Raw genomic sequence first — 16,455 nt, forward strand, 5'->3', positions numbered from 1 at the left:
GAGAGTGAGAGAGAGTGAGAGAGAGTGAGAGAGAGTGAGAGAGAGTGTGCGTGAACACGTGTGTTGGGGTTTTGTTTGTTGGTTTGGGTTTTTTTAAAATTTTCTTTAAAGAAGAGAAAAGCATTAAGATTTGCTGCTTTGGGGGCAAGATGGCCCATCTTATTAGCACAGGCTCACATGCATTTAAAGGCTGGAGTGCAAAGTAGATTCAAGGTCCCAGATACAAGCTTAGGTCTGTGTTTCATGCTTTGTGCCTTAAATTGTTGGCAAAAACTACTTTAAGATAAGCCAATCTTCAACAGGTACTTTGCAAAGTTTTGTTGTCATTCTGAACCAACTTTAAAATACATTTCTGTTCATTTTGAGTCCCATTATAATTTAAATTCTAGTTGTTTTAATTCTGGGAGTGTCTCCCAGGTAAATTTAAAAATCAGTAATTTACTGACTAGCTATAACCTTAAAGAACAAGCAAATCCATCTAAAACAAGATGTCAGTCTTATGTGCTAGCAAGGAGAAAAGGAGGCACAGGGAAGACCTTATCAATCTCTGCAAGTACTTGAGAGATGGTCATAGCAGTAGAGTGTCCACCTCTTCTCCCAAATAACTAGTGATAAGACACGAGGATATGGCCTCAAGTTGAACTAGGGGAGGTTTGGATTTGGTGTTTGGAAAGATTTCTTCACCAAAAGGATTATCAAGCATTGGAACAGGCTGTCCAGGGAGGTGGTTGAGGTCTTTAAAAGACATGTATATGTGGCACTCAGGGACATGGTATAGTGGTGGACTTGGTAATGCCAGATTTACAGCTGGACCTGATCTTAAGAGTATTTTCCAACCTAAATGATTTTACGATTCTAAATTAATCATGGTATTATTTAATCACTTACTTTAAAGCTCCGTATCAAAGGAAACATGAAGTTAAGACATGACATTCAACAACCAAATTTTCATTTCACTTAATAAAAGCATAAAAAACTAGTAGTTCTAATGATGATAATGCAATCTGTCAGCCTATCAACCAACACGTTGCTTCAACACATCAAATACAACCATGAACTGATATCTCTATCTTAACTGTTGCCATGATAAAAACATCCAACATCAGAGAGACCGCTGCATATCCTGGAGAACACCAGCAAGCTAAGCCATTATTTCGTCAGATGTTGGCACCTCATATTCCTCTCAGTGGGGTGAAGAAAGAAAGTAGATTAAAATGGAAATACAAAAGCTTGCAACGAAGGTATTTGAAGAAAACTATTTTGGGGAACACTGGCATGGGACAGGCAGAGAAGATGAAAGAAAAGGAAGAAAAAAAAAGTGAAGTTCATACCTGTCAAAAGAATCTGTTGCTACCTTGTAGAGGTAAATAAAAAGTTTGCTGCAGTGTCTTAGAGTAGGTGACACAGAATCCAGGGATATTAGGTCATCATCCAAAAGTCTTTGAAACAGTTGTGTATTTGAAGGGAAGACATTCAAGGGACTTATTTTCCTCAAGTCTGAGAAGCAGCCAAGTAATCGAACAGCATCTGCCAGTTTTTCATACTGGATCTCTGTCTTGAAGAAGTGAGAGTTGGCTGGCTCGTAGCGCATTGCCGCAGTCAATGTGCAGAACACAGTGTGAAGCAGTTCAAACACTTGGTTCTGGTTTACTTTTTCCCAGCCATTCTTAGGTGGTGAGCACAAAGATCTTTCCATGGCAACGAGTAAAGATGTGACGTACACAAATCCACCGACCTTCCTAAAAACAGTTCTTGTGCGGTGACTCTCTCTCAGCACCAACAGTAGGGCCTGTGGACAAAACAAACAGTCAAAACAGGAGAACAAGAACAACAAGAAGGAGCAGCATTACAAACAGCTTAGAAAAAGGTAGGAACATTTTTGTTCACAAAACACTGTTGTGTTAGCAAAATCCTCGTGTCATTTGTCAGAATTTGGTAATGCCTGAAGTCTCCGAACTTCGTACTATAAAAATGCCCATACTCAAAAGTTTACCAAATAAAGAGAAAGAGAAGGGGGAAAAGTAGAACATTGCCCCTAATTTAGAAATAAGAAATTAAGGAGATAAAGAAACCTCCCAACAGAAAAGACTTGACCAAGCCCAGAATGGAACTCAAAATTCCCAGGTGACAAGGTGGAGAATATCTCTGTTAGAAAGGAATCTTCTCTGCCATCACACTTCACAAACAATTTCAAACAAGAGCAGGCAAATGACTTCTTGCAGCAATGAGAAATCTAAATCTTGGAGCATCTTAACAGTCTCCCAGCAATCAACAATGCAGAAGCACCTGGCATGTATGAAGCCTAAACAGCACTCCTACACAACTCTTCAGTGAGTGAACTCAGGCAGCAAAAAATCAGCCAAATAACCCCACTTATTTTTATCTTTCCTCTATAAATCTCTGAATTGAGTGAGACTTCATTTTAAGAGTTTCTGTTCAAAAATAAGCCTGAGAGAGAAACCGAAGTGGATAAAAACCTTATTTGCTGAACTAATAAATGCAAGGCCATGGTATAAACAGCAGAAACCCCATGAACTTAGGTACTAGAGAATAATACTCATTATCAGGGAGTGGAGAAGCCCCTCCACACAACCAAAAACAAACAAAAAGAACAACTGTCATGGGAAGTTTGACCCACATGTGAATACAGAATATAGAAGAAAAAGTCTCCCTAAAGAAAGCATCATAAACAACAGAAAAATGTTATTGATACAGAAAAATATGGGGAATTTCCCATGACCAAAAGTTTACTTCTTCAGAATCAGGCTGCTTTTTTAAGCACTCAGAAGATGGGCAATGAAATAGGAAGACTGTCATTCCTCTGAAGGCAGTATCACCTTTCCTGACAAACCTGAACAAACAGTAAGAGACATATCATCACACTGTTCTGGGCTGTCAGTTCCATAACCAAAACTTCTGAAAACAGCACCAATGGAAGACAAGTACAACAGGTCATGGGAGACAGAAATCCTGATTTTCTGTTAAATCCTCTGGGGAACTGCAATATCTTTTCTCTCCCTGTATTGTGAATAACACATGCTCAAAAATTACTGAATACCTTGATAGACAAAACACAGTAAATGAATAATTACTAGTTTTCCTTTCTATCTTTTGGAAAAATATGAAGCTGTTCACCTGCCAGAGAAACACTACAGCTCCTTTTAACAGAGATGAACCTAGATGTCTCTAAGTTCTCTCAGTAAGACTCATTTGCTTTCTACTATTTGCCTCAGCTTTTCTACCCTAAAACAAAACAGTACTTTGTCAATTTACGAAAATAACATTAGCTACTCGGAGAAGAAATTGTGGGTCTAGATTAGCAAACAAAACACCTAATACAACAGGAAACAGACAAGAGTTTTCTTGCTCTTCCTCCACTCCCAGCCTTTTCCACTATTCCACTATTTTGCTTAAGCAAGCAAGTTCTTTGGCTTTATCTTCTACTGTGATCATTACAATTTGCGTTTATATTAATTATTTCAGCATTCATAGATACAAATTGGTAAAATAAGACGCCACAGGAAAATGCAAGCCAGCACTGAAAACAAATGTATGTTGCTTGCTTGCTTTTTTTTCCACATGTATTCCCATTTTTTTTAGCTGAATAAGACCCCACCAGGAAAAATTATCACAACTGCAGCACCTCATTTTCTATCCACCGAGACTGATTACAGCTGATGATGCTAAAAGCATACTCACTCACTAGCCTCTATCTCTACTTCTGAAGCCTACGATGGATAGATGGAAGAAAATAAAAACCATGGATCAGATGTACATATCTCAACTCCAGAGACAATCAATATACAGTAGCTAAACACCATTCACCCAATCCAGCTCAATCCAATGCCCTTGTCAGTGTTTCCTCTCTTGGAAGCACACCTTAGGAGCAAGAGTGCTGAAGAACAACCCTTCACCTACCCTCAGGATGTCAGTTTTCAGCTGCAGTTCTGTAGGTGGGGCCGAGTGCATCAGCCCCAGCAGGGTGCCCATGTCGTCCTCTCCGCTGGGTGACAACACCAGCTGCTGGATGATCATCAGGGCGTGCTGGCGGCACTGCGGATACTTCACGATGTTGTGCACACACCTGGCACCACCAAACTCCCTGAAAATGCCTGCTCAGAAAGAGGGGGGAAGGATAAGTGCTTTAAGAGTAAGCAAAACATAACCAGTGACAAATAATGACAACAGAACAACACCAAAGGTGTTTATTTTCATTTCTACAGATTGAAAGGCAGAGTTTTAGCTCTATGGATGTTTAATGATTTACTACTATTTTTCCTCTCCTAACACAAATAAAAATAGAACTTCAATGTTTTCTGACAATATTCTTCACTAAAGGCATTGAGTACAAGGATAGAGGTCAGTTCTAAGAATTTCCTCAATAGTTCTGTTACTCCAACAGCAGTCACTCTCTTCATGCGAGAGGTCAAAGGGTCTCGGGATGAAATAAAAAATGTACCAAACCCTCCATGTTTTGTGAAGGCCATACACTGTTCTGGTTTAGTTTATCTTACATTTAGCAGTGACCTAAGTGCAATATGAACTGAAAATATAACTGAGCTGTTTCTGGACAGAAGCACTGATTGAGAAGTGATTCAGTTTATCCATATCATTTGTAAGATTCTACAGAAAATTTTGTGTGGCAAGACCTATCTCTGTAGAGAATAAGTCAAATAATGGCTATTCAAGCTTACTCACTACTGCAATAACCAAAAATTATATGGAAATCGATTCTGAAAACATTACAAAATCCAAAGTAGAATATAAATGGCATATATAATGTGTGTTTAGTACAGTGTCAGCACCTAGAGCATTTCCCTATGTTAATTACTGAAAATGAAAACTGAGTGGGGAAATGGATCAATGCTGCATTACTGCATCAAAAAGGGATCATTTTCCATGTGACTATAAACTAAAAGAGCAGTTTAAATGACCAAGTTCGGGATTAACAAGTTGATTCCCTCTAACATATACATACAAACATTAATCCCGCTATCCATTTCCTGTCTCCTGCTTTCTCTGACGTCCTTTGGATGAAGTACGGATTCAGTGCAAAAGCAGAGGCCTCAGACCCTGAGACAGGTGAGTTTGCCCTTCACAGGCAAATCCTATCTCCTTTGTAGTCAGGTTTTCATAGAGACTGGGGTAACATTTTATACTTCTCCCACTCTCAGTGTAGGTTCTCAACTATCCAGTGAACCTGTGTGGGTCTGGACACCCAAATTTCCTGCTGAGATTTAGTTAGCAGTTATGTGATACTCAGGAAAGCTTATCAGATGCTGGTTTAAGATTAGAAACCAAGCACTGAATGTGGTATGGATCACTGCAAGGCTGCATCATGCCTATCTATGCCTCTGTGATGACCTGTAACCCCTGCTGGCCTCTGGATACAGTGCCACTGGGCTCACATCCCAGTACAGACAGTAGGCACCCCTTCTCTGAGGAATGGTTTCTCAGCACCTCCTGTATGCTCTGTCCTGCTCCTGAACTGGGAGAGCTACTGATGAAATGAGGCCCTTGAATTCTCCAAGATTCCTCAGGAAAAACATCTGTGGCTTTATCCCAAAGTGCTGATGTCTTTTACACTCCCTATTGTTGCTTCTCCAGTGCATACTCAGAGATTAACTCAGTCCTGAGAAACAGCAAGGAGGTCCTGATGGCTGATTGATGCTTCCTAGGTGAGGTCAGGAACGCCATCCAACAGCAGCCAAGGATTTGTCACAAGGCAGGTGGACACTACCACGGTTTCAAAACCACTAAGTCCTGGTTAATGAAACCTCCATCTCTACTAATATACAGATGCTTGATTTAGAAAAGGACAATTGTAACAGAGCCCTATTTGTACATACTGACTGGGAGTAACTCTTTAAAAATGAAAAGACATCTTTAACTAAAGATACAGGCATTACATTAAGTAGATATGACACTGTGAACACTGAACTACATTTCTAATTACGTGTTTAAATTTTAAAACATCCAAACAGTGTTACAAGCACTACTAAAAATTATTATAGAACTGCTGAAGAGTCATGGAGTGTGGTGGTTGCCTTCAAGTAAACAATAGCAAAGAAACTCAAGTTAAACACTCTTGTTCTCCTTTATTTTATGCACTCCAGGTTACACTGTCTATTCTCTTTGCTGGGAAAACTTGGCAAGAGAGAAAGTGTATTTCAGACTATTTGAATACTGGGCTGAAGATAGAAAGGCAAAACCTAATTTTCTGAGTTACTTTTTTACACCTATTTTAACAAAAATCTCCCTACTCACCTGCATTTGTGTTTGATCCTTGTAGTAGTACTGTCAGAGTCTCCATAACCAATAAAGCCAGCTGCTTTTGGTCCTCAAATGAACTGTTTCTTGAATCTACTAAAAAAATATTTTCAGATGCTAAAGTCATAGAAAATACCACTCTTTTAAAAGATGCTTCTTGGTACTTTGCAACCACGCTATTATTTTCTTTGCTTCCCCAGAGAGCATGCAGCCCCACCATTTTCCAAAGCAAGTTGAGATTTAGACTACACATGCGTTCCTGGGAAAGCTTAACTATGAATCATTTGAAAAGTTAATTTTATAAAGACAAGAATTTAAGCAGAAGTTTTTGAGCACTGTGAGCTCCAAAGTGCCTGACACTGCAGCTATTATTTCTTCAAGCCACAAAACTATACCATAGTTGAAGAATTAACTGCATCTCTTCTTGTTCAGTTTTCAGTACTTGAAAAGAGAAATTCCACACAAACCCCACAAAACTACACTCACATAATTACAGCTGATTACTCAACAGGTGTAACAGACCAACACTGCAAGTGGCATAGTACACACAGAGTAACACTCCAGAAAAAACAGTGGGGTTTTGGGTTTTTTTTAATTACCCTAATAAAAAGTAAACCCCAACACAAGGACATGTGCACCCAGGTAGCACCGTAATTAGATGACAGCTTCATCCATTTATTTACAGGGACATGAGAACTGATGTGTTTTTTCAATGGAGTTACTGGCAACAAAGCTTTCTAACTCTAACCTACAGCTACCACTCACTAATGAAGCTTCATACAATTCAACCCAGGTGAAACATCAAGCAGTTATGGTTAAAAAGTAAGTGTCACTGATGCACACAAGCTCGATTGCAGTTTGAATGAAGAATGTAAAAAGAAATTCTCTGTGTGTACATGTATGCTCCTATGGCACATGGCAGAGCCTGCTCTGCAGGCCTAGCAGCTGTGCAGCTTATCTGGGATGTTCAAGTCTGCAGATAATTGATCTTAATTTACATTTTTTTAATGCTTAGAAAAATTTAGACCCAGCTTATAAAAAAGTCTCCTATTAAGAGCTCAGATAGGCACTCTATTGTATTTTTTCAAGGCTGGGGCTAAACACAAAGGTACAAAGTACCTTTTGTTAGGAAGAATATTGATGCTATGTATTGCTCCTTTACTTCTTTCACATTAAGTAACAAATATTGAATCAGTACATCAAAAAAACATTTAAAAAGGAAAATATGAGCTCCTACTGCTTTGCATTCATACAGCATCATTCATTAAAGTTAGCCTCAAGCTTCTCTCAAGAAACTGAGAGAAGCAATTCCAGTGAGCTTTTAAGACGGCAGAGCAGTCCTCAGCAGAATTCAGCCCGCAAGGTACATGTTCAGACTCTCTCATTTCTCCTAAACATTAGACTCCACTATTTCCAGCCAAAAAAGACAAATATTAGAAAAATGGAAAATGACACGCTACCTTGATCATTCAGTGCCTGAGTGGGATCTTTCAAAAGGGCTGCATATTTATGAAGAAGATTTACCATCACCTCCAGAAGTCCCACTTCCCTGAAGACATCCTTAAAGATGTAGTCATGACGGGTGAACTTCAGGAGTGTCTTCATGGCAATGATGCTACACTGAAAAGAAGTGCTGGATTTTAAAAGGATGCTCACACTGATCAGTTCTTTACAGGGTATGTAATTCAAGCTGAAGACAACCAATTCCAGCATCTCAAAGTATTTGGTCTGCACTTCTGGAAGTTTAGGAACTTTCTCTGCAAACTGAGACAATGTGTGCTGCGATTCCAAAATGAAGTAGTTGGCATTGTCCGCCATATAAATATTCGTGATGGCATCAAGGATGATTTGTGCTAGATAGTTGGTTTTTGCTCTCAAAAATGCATTCTGGAGGACAGAAAATGCTTGAATATTCCTCACACTATGACCTAAATCAGGAAACAAAGCGGGATGGGAGGAAAAAGGAAAGAGAAAGTTCTTAATCATCATAAACAATGAATAAACTTATTCATAATGATCTATACATTTTAGTAAGTGGGAATAAAATAACAGTGTATGATGCCACATTTAGTTGAAAAAAATCATTAAAACACTGCAAATTCCACAACCTACTATTCTTTAAGATGGCAGCTTCATCTTCGATAGTAAGAGTTTATGCAAGCAGCTAAAGATGCTGATCAAAGATCATTTCTTTAAAATAGATAAGCACACTGATTTAGTGTTAAAATGTACAAAGGATACAGTCCTAGAGACAAAACAAGCCCTGCCCCTCATGTACCCAGGCCATAGGAGAACTCATTATAGCAACAGTGAGGTGTCCTGTATTCCATAATGCACCACACAACCCTCACAGCTGGGAATAAAAGAGCTTTGGCAGGATCCAGTACTATTAACAATTAAGGAACTGAAACATAGGGAAGGAGTTGAAAAGCATAAGATAGCTCTAATATTAGCTCACAAAGATCTCACATCTTTAAAGCTCAGTCACAATTCTTCTTGTAAGTACCTTCGACTTGATTAAAATCTCATTCATTCAGCCAAAGAATGCATCATTTATGAGTGCTCCCCAAAATTTTCTATGGGCAGATACTATTCTTATTTTACTCAAAAGATGCCTAGAAGACAACTTTTTTAACTTCTGTAGGAATAGTACAAGCCACAATGGACAAATCCCATGATAGAGAAAACAACTGATGGTAAAAAATAGTTTTAACAAAATAAACACTCAGGATTGAGAACTTTAAAGACACTCAAAACATTTAGGATGTTTTAACAATAAAATCTTATTTTTTCAAATAAAGGTATATGCAAACTGTTAACCTGATTTGAAAACCCTTTCATAAGTAAAAAAAATCCTTCTTTATTTCATATTCTCTGTGGAACACTACTCCATTCATTTTTGTAAACTGAGTTGTCCAATTGAGCAGTAGGTTCAATTATCTCCATGCCAAGCCTCCCCACTTTCCATGTCAGTATTTCTCCAGAAGGCAAGAGAAAATTCCCTTGTAAATGAACATGGAACAACTTCACATCTGGAAGAATATTAGTTACATTTAAGTCACACTCAGTTGTTCCTAAAGGGACTTCTTTACATGCTTTCTTTATTATGGAAAATGTTCAAATGAGGGGATTTAGAGCTTATTAAATGTGACAGGAACATAGTAGTGTCAGATAGAACTATTTATATTCTAGCTTAGTATCAACAGTTGTTCCAGTCAATCAAGCAGATTAATAAATTCTTTTTGATTATTAGGAGCACTACTGAAGAAATCAAATTATAGCAGGTCTTCAGAGATCAAGAACTAAAAGGATTTAAATGAAAGTGATTGAGAAAATGAATGAATACTGTCTTCATAAAAAGAAATGATTAAAAGCAGGTAAAAGAAAGAGATGTCCTGACAAATACCACAAAGTTAAAAAACTCTTTTGCAGATTGCAACAGGCCATGATTCTCTCATAATATTGTACCAGAAAAGCTGATTAGCCTAAACAAAAATGAATATTATCATCAAAACATGAAGAAATTAAACTCTGAGTGTTCACCTTCTTTTTCTGTTTAGTGCAAAAGAAAAACAATTGCTATGAACAATGAACTCTCTCCATACCAGAGAAAGGAAGTCACTGTCCAAGGAACCTAGGATGTATATTCATTAGCCTATAAATCTATAAATGCAATCCTATAACAAACTTTTCTTGTGCCGGTGGTATATCTCATAAAAAGTTCAAGTAACAAACTAGCTTCACAGTCACTTAAATTCTAAACTCCTTCGTTACATACAGGACTAACCTGAATTTTAAGTTTATGCACAGAACATGAAACATAAGTTTATTTTTATAAAACCCTTTCTCCCTCAAGACTTCCTCAACCTTATCTCCGAATTGTAACTGACTGTGGTTTCAAGCGCACCACAGATTTTATCACTCTGATCACAATAGTGATGAAATAACAGATTTCAGCTCACAAGTTACATTTGCCTATGCTGACAAAAGCTAACAGAAAGCAAAATGGCATGAGGGAAGGATTAAAAAAAGAAAAAAATCAAGCCAGCATATCAGCCTTTCATATCAGTTTAGTAAGAGCAGCTTAAAACACCATAAATCAAATCAGTGCATCTCTCCAATAAAATAATCTCTTCAAATCTCCATGTAGAAAACTGTCAACTTTGCAGTGAAGAGGCTGGACCTATCCTCAAATACACAAGCCCCAAGCTCTCTTCTTTGGGTACCAACCCCAAAATAAAATCTTTGAGACCAAAATCACCGAGTATTTGATACACGATCTTAGATAAAGAACCTAGACTTGGTTGCAAAGGGTTTGTGCAATACACAGCCGCTCCGTATCTTGTAATTTGCATTTAAAACAACAAAAAAGCAAACAGAGAAAAAAGCAGACTCACCTTTGCCTGCAGGCTGTGGGACTGCAAATCCAGGTAGCAGGAAAGGTACTCCAGTGGTAACACCAGCTGGCTTTAATTCATTGACACCGTATGTTGTCAAGGAAGTTATCAAATTAACTAAGTCCTTCAAAGCATCCTTAGATTCAGCTTCTTTTGCCTGTTCTAATCTGAAGAAAATACAAAAGGATCAAGTTAGCAGCACTAATTTATTTGAACTCAAATCACTTTAGTAAGATCTGGTTTACTTTACTAATTTAGAGACCAGCTTTACTGCCTTATTCCTGCAGTATTTTCCACATTCCTATGTCATACCATTAGTCAGTCAAACATTGGACTTACAAGAGCAAACAGTCATTTGCCATAGGAATTTACCTCATCAATCTTTCCTTGAACTCAACAGTCTACTAAAAACGAAGAGACATGAAAATTACATTAAAAATCCTCTCACAGACATGAAGATGCTACATAGGAAAGTACATGGATAGTCTGTAATTAAATAGATCCGTAATTAACTTGCTAGATTACATCTGCCATTTTAAGAGGGAATATTTTGTGTTAATGAAATGGTATCTTTGTAGAAGCCTAGCACTTCGAAGCACAGGATGAAGCACCCTCATTAGAACGACAAACTCTTACCTTTGAACACAAGAGAACAGGAATGTTAACATCCCATTCCAATCACTGTTCACTGACAGGAACACACCATCAGACCAGACCCTAAAAACTGACTGAATCATAAAGCCATCCTAATTTTCCTGCTACTTCACCACAAATTAAACAATATTCAATTATTTACTAACTCTGTAGATCTCAGAAGTAAACTGGGGATCACGTTCTTCTACTCACTCATGCAGTGCAAGCTCTGTTTCACTTGTTCCTGACAAGTGATTGTGGGAGCCCTTTACAAGCAACTCATTCTGCATCCTCCATCTTCTTCTCAGTCAGATGTGGCTGAGGAACAAACCTCCTTCAAACAAAGAACCTCCTTCAAACAAAAACTTCCTGCCAACAGTCACTACAGAAGCACTGAGCTCACCTACTGCCACTCTACTAATCCTCCACATACCCTGCCCTTTCTCACCATCCAGGTGAAATCACCAAAGTGCCCCTCTGGCCCTCAGAGATTTTCTGCAATTTCTTAGTAAGCCATTTTTGTCACACATCCTTCTGTTTTTCCAGCTTCAAAGCCTTTGCTCTGCAGTTTGAGGCCCAATGTCCAGATTTCATACCCTCATATGACAGTCATCTTCACAAAAGTGCCCCAGAGCTGAACAAGTCTCTGTGGATCAGTTTGAGCCAAAACATGTCCAGGGAGAATAGATTACTGTGGTCCATCACTGACCAACACACTGGCTTATTCAAGGTCACTGTTTTTTGAAAGAAAGTGTTTTCTTCTAGAAAACCACCTCAGGAAGAAGTGAGGATAACACATTCCTACACCATTAATTTACTGATGCCACCTGACGATCGCAGGTGTCCCCTCCTTCTTCAACGAGACATGCAAATCCCTAATCTTCCTATGCATTTGGCAGGGATTCCCCACCATTTGATTTAAAGGATGAGCAAGCTCAGGAGAGAATTTGTTTAAAACACTTGATGTACAGAGAATCACTTTTGTACCTCAACATGAAACATGACAGCATGTTCCCCTCATATTTCACCGAAACTCTGGCTGACAGTTTCTGAAGAAAAACTGCATTTGAATTACACTGCTTTGAATTAATGCATTCGTAAATACAACATACTCCAAAACTCCACTTACAGAACAAGAAAAATAGCAATTCCTTAACAGGTGCTTTAGCTTTTGTGGCACCAAAGGTAACTTAAGAGTAATTTTAAGTGTGATTAGGAATTTCAAATGCCGTGTCTGTGTCTGGTATCCATTTAAAACAAACAAAAAACCCCCTCAGAAATTTACAATGTAGTGGAAAATTTAGTTTAAATACTTGGGTGCCAAAACTCAGCATAGTAACACCAAAAATAGGGTGACTACAACATTAACATTTCTCATTAATAATGTTTGACCCAAATATACTTCATAAGGTGTACACTTATAGTTTCCCAGTATGTGCCTTGGATTTGAAAAATGTATCTCTGTATTTCAACAGCTAAGCATCCTTCTTCAGAACTTCATATCCAAACAAAGCAACATAGACTTCCCATTGATTTTAAACAAATAATTCAACAGACACTCTTTTCTTTCTCAGTCAGAAAATTAAAGAAGTTTCTTTCCTGGAAAGAAATAAAATCATAGACAGATCATACACCCAAATTTTTTTTTGGGCAGGCATTTTCATTACCGTATTTTTGAATGCATTAGCAGCTTAGAAATACCTTTAATAAAAAATAAAAAGAAATATATATATATACACACACACTGATTCCCTTGTAACATGCACCACGTTTACATATGTGGTTTTTCATTATGATAGCATGATAAAACAAGACAATAATTTAATCACAGAATTATTTAAGTTGGAAAAGAACTTTAAGATCATTGAGTCCAACTGTTAACCCAACACTGCCAAGTCCACCACTAAACCATCTCCTTAGACAAAACAAACTCCAACCAAACTCAAAAACCTCTAGTTGCAGCCAAAATTTTATGTTCTGGATTCTGTCTAAATATTTAGTACAAGTTATTTTTAAGCAACAGTTTTCTTTACACAGCAAGAAGCATTTAGTAATAAATCAGTACTAAAGAACAAAAAGTTAAACAATGTAGTTTCATAAATGGAGAGAAGCATAAAATTCAAAGTTTTGGTCCTAATATCTTCATTCCATAATCATCTATAATCACTTATTTGTTTAAACCTATTAATCTACTCTTTATTAAGAAAACCTTTTTGAAAAAAGCTCAGTGATCTGACCGCATTTCTTCAGGCACTTCTGCTTACCTGAGGAGGAGGTCACAGAGGAAGTTGTATCCTTGCCATATCCTAAAATCATCCAACAATGTTTGGGATACATCACTGGAGTCTTTGAGAAAACAAGAAAGTCCAGCAAACATCTCAACTATTTCTAGGGGAGAAAGGTCATCAGACTGCTGCATGTTCTGGACACACGTGGACAAACATTCCTTTTCTGAAAAAAATTGCAGTGAAGAAATTTAGGATTTTACTGACATTAATGACAGCAAGAAGCATAACTAACACACGAAACACAGCAATAAGATAACTTATTCAAGTATCTCTTGTCACAGAACATTTAATACCACTTGAGGATGAGAAGGACTATCAAGTGGCTTTCGATCAGATCCCTAACCTCTTTTTGCCAACCTCTTCCTCCCTTTTATAACCTTTACTCTTGTAAGGAGAAAACTGTGTAGATAAATACTGATTTTTACCTAAAAAGTCTGACCAGTTAACTCAACAGAATAAAAAGACAAATATGGCAACTGTAAGTAATTCTAAACCATATTTTCCTCTTCAAAGTTATACAAAGCACGGACTTGAAGTGTTACTAAAACCCTATATATAAACCTTTATACCCTGTCATCTTATCCCTACTCTGGTTAGCATTTCATTGGCTGGCATCAAAGAGAGACAGCTTGTCTTGCCCTGCATAATTTTCACATCCCATCAGTTCATTCAGTCAGCAACAAAAAGTTTTCTCAAGTCTATAGTGAGATTTGTTGCACTCTGTTTTAAAGATGCTCCTTTCCATTATTTGCTATTTTATCTTTGCAGCATGCACAACACAAGCACAAATCTTTCTAGCTAGACTGGTAACAAAATTTTCCAGAGATTAAATCAGAGCATGAGATGGTGAAAGGATGCTCCTTTGCCTATGATGAAATATCTTAAATTTTTTCTGAATATATGATGAGCCTTGAGACAGACGTTGCTATCTCAAGTCAGGTTCACTTTTTTAATCAAAAAGCAAGAAGGAATGCCAACTGGTTTTCTTTTTAAGACTTCATTTCTCTTTTTAAAGAACCTAGAGTATCTTTTCATATGCCAGTTTCACTCCTCTGTGGACCAAGGCCATACAGAAGCAATAAAGGTAGCAGTTGTAATATGCCAAATGACAGTCAAAACTTATTGCACTTCATAACATTTTCACACATACATACATACATACACCTTCTACACTCATCAAAAGCCCACCAGAAGCCTATCACCTTGCAAGCCCTATCTGAAAACACTCAGTTGGTGACTATGCTGTGCTTTCAAGTGATACTGTATATTCACATCTTTTTAACTGGAATTGGAAACACACTGTTAGCACAAGAAAAAACACAGGCTGAAATTTTCTGTGAAGTATGTGGGAGCAGGATGATATATTTAATAAACCATCAAAATGGTTCTGCAGACCCTTTTAACTAACTACTTGCTTCTCAGGGTGTGAGCAACCCAAAATTGTGGGTTTCTTTTTTTCCAGTAGGTGTACACCGCTAAAATGTATAAGGATGTTAGTTCATTCCAACAGTCAGTCCAATTTAAAAACTACAAATGCTTCCTATGTGGTCCCACAGTCTAAAAGCCTTAAATATAATATTAGAAACATATTTTATCAGATTCCTTACCTCAAGTCCTACATACCTAAACACCCATCCAGTTTTCAATTAATGCAAAAAGAATCATTTGTATGCAAAGCTGCTTCCAGGCAGCTAATATCTTCTCCAACACTGGTTTTCATCTGCAAGTGGTTGTGAACCAGCTTGGCAACTGCCTCTTCACCAGCTCCTTGCAAAGATAGATGATGAGCAAACTGCTACTTTTATTAGCTACCAAAATCTGTAACCAGCTACAGAAATGTCCCTGTACACTACAGTTTCCATGCCAGCAACAGCCAGGATCTACTTGTCTTAGAAAATGGACAGAAGACAAACTGGAATGATTCTGGATGCTTCATTCATTTGGTGACTTGCAGTCTGGATTAAGCCCACGAGATAATTTCATTTGGCCTTCAGGATGCACAAAACCTGCAATCTGTAAGCTGTATGGAAAGGTGGGGAAGATGAGGGCCTGGCAGAAGAAATGTAGGCTGGCTGAAGTGTCAGCAATCCAGTCAGTGAGAGAACAGGGAAAACAGAGGGGCTGCAAACCCATCAAGCACAGGTGTGGTTCTCAGCCAAGCAAAGAGCCTCCATGGGCCAGGCCCTAAGAACAACATCTTTAGGTTGGGGGAGCTGGGCTGGACCACAGGGGAGGAAGACAGCTGGCTGTTAAGGATTAATGCATCTTCACAGCGAGTATTTTTCAATACAGGGAGTTACTGAAGTTACCAAAAGCCTTTCCTTTTTCTTGTCATGAACTCTACACCAAAACATGAGAGAAAACTCTATCCTCCCAGGTTAAATTGAAATGTGAATGAGACAGACTCAGGTAAAATCACCTCTCTCACTACACAAGTGCTTGGAAATGTTACCTGTACATAAATATGCATATGTCCAAACTAAAAGCCTAGAAGCTTCCCTATTATTTTCATGCCTATTTCCCAAATAAGAAAACTATGAAAGAAGAGCAGGAAAATATCCCAATAAATAATACTGAAGGAAGACACATACCATGAATGTATTTCACTACATTGACACTAAGGCCATGACGAGATATGGTCATTAGTACTTCTCCTGCACTCTTCCTCCAAGGCAGATTATAGGGAGGGCACCATGAGGTTATTGCACTGAAGAGAAGCTGGAGATCATCCTTCTGAGCTAATTCTTCCGCCGGGGACACAAAACTGCACAATTTTACTAGGATCTGAAATAGGAAGTCAATAAACAACTAGCATGAATACCTTTATCCTTGCTAATTTTGCCTAGACTTAGTAAAAGGTGAAACAT

General features: G+C 38.0%; 1 protein-coding gene across 7 annotated transcripts in view; it reads right to left on the reverse strand.

The window, feature by feature from the left end:
• Positions 1 to 16,455, reverse strand: part of WDFY3 (WD repeat and FYVE domain containing 3) — a 121,187-nt gene that overhangs the window by 69,654 nt on the left and 35,078 nt on the right. For 6 of the 7 annotated variants that reach the window (XM_042049810.1, XM_042049808.1, XM_042049811.1 and 3 more), the window contains exons 6-12: positions 16,180 to 16,372; positions 13,565 to 13,751; positions 10,668 to 10,834; positions 7,731 to 8,198; positions 6,268 to 6,366; positions 3,919 to 4,112; positions 1,332 to 1,789 (exon numbers count right to left, since the gene is read on the reverse strand). In XM_042049810.1, the coding sequence (XP_041905744.1) occupies positions 1,332 to 1,789; positions 3,919 to 4,112; positions 6,268 to 6,366; positions 7,731 to 8,198; positions 10,668 to 10,834; positions 13,565 to 13,751; positions 16,180 to 16,372 (1,766 nt within the window). The remainder of the gene's footprint in view (positions 1 to 1,331; positions 1,790 to 3,918; positions 4,113 to 6,267; positions 6,367 to 7,730; positions 8,199 to 10,667; positions 10,835 to 13,564; positions 13,752 to 16,179; positions 16,373 to 16,455) is intronic. The other variant, XM_042049806.1, reaches the window with a different exon arrangement.

This window comes from Corvus kubaryi, unplaced genomic scaffold (assembly GCF_017639235.1).
Source record: "Corvus kubaryi isolate FWS band 111438036 unplaced genomic scaffold, C.kubaryi_AGA036_p1.0 71, whole genome shotgun sequence".
Lineage (NCBI taxonomy): Eukaryota > Metazoa > Chordata > Aves > Passeriformes > Corvidae > Corvus > Corvus kubaryi.